Below are 538 nucleotides of genomic sequence, written 5' to 3'. Positions count from 1 at the left end.
AGGCACAGCAGTCAGGGGGTTGGGGGGGGGGGGGGAGATACAGCATGCAGCATATGGATAGCGGAGCGGGGGAGGGGAGCGTCGGATACCTGCGCTGGCACTCTGTCTCCGATCCTTCAGGGAAGCAACTGAGGGAGAAAGACGAGGGGGGAGAGAGGGGCGCACACAGGGGGTTATGAGGAGAGGTGGAGGAGACACAGAAATGTCACATTAACACGTTAGATACAAATATTCCCACAGACAGACAGACATAGTACACGTAGGGTGAGGACAGACATGGGACGGGGCATGACATACAACCAATGTTACACTGTAAAATGACACTCAGGAGCGTGATCGGGGGGAAGCCGAGACCCGCAAAGTGACAACCAACCAACCAAGACAAATGGCACCTGCTAGGCACGTCCTCACACACCATTGGATACCCACCACTAGATACCCACCATCAGACACACACCATTGGATACCCACCATCAGGCACTCACCATTGGATACCCACCATCAGGCACACACCATTGTATACCCACCATCAGACACC

The 538-nt window shown here is 54.8% G+C and overlaps 1 protein-coding gene across 1 annotated transcript in view; it reads right to left on the bottom strand.

Annotated features, from left to right (window-relative positions):
- The window catches only part of NDRG4 (NDRG family member 4), a 35324-nt gene that overhangs the window by 712 nt on the left and 34074 nt on the right, over positions 1-538 (bottom strand). The window contains exon 15 of the mRNA XM_018575234.1: positions 90-128. Within this exon, the coding sequence (XP_018430736.1) occupies positions 90-128 (39 nt within the window). The remainder of the gene's footprint in view (positions 1-89; positions 129-538) is intronic.

This window comes from Nanorana parkeri, unplaced genomic scaffold, assembly GCF_000935625.1.
Source record: "Nanorana parkeri isolate BGI_ZX_2015 unplaced genomic scaffold, ASM93562v1 scaffold3669, whole genome shotgun sequence".
Classification (NCBI taxonomy): Eukaryota; Metazoa; Chordata; class Amphibia; order Anura; family Dicroglossidae; genus Nanorana; species Nanorana parkeri.
This window is presented reverse-complemented; position numbering and strand designations above follow the sequence as displayed.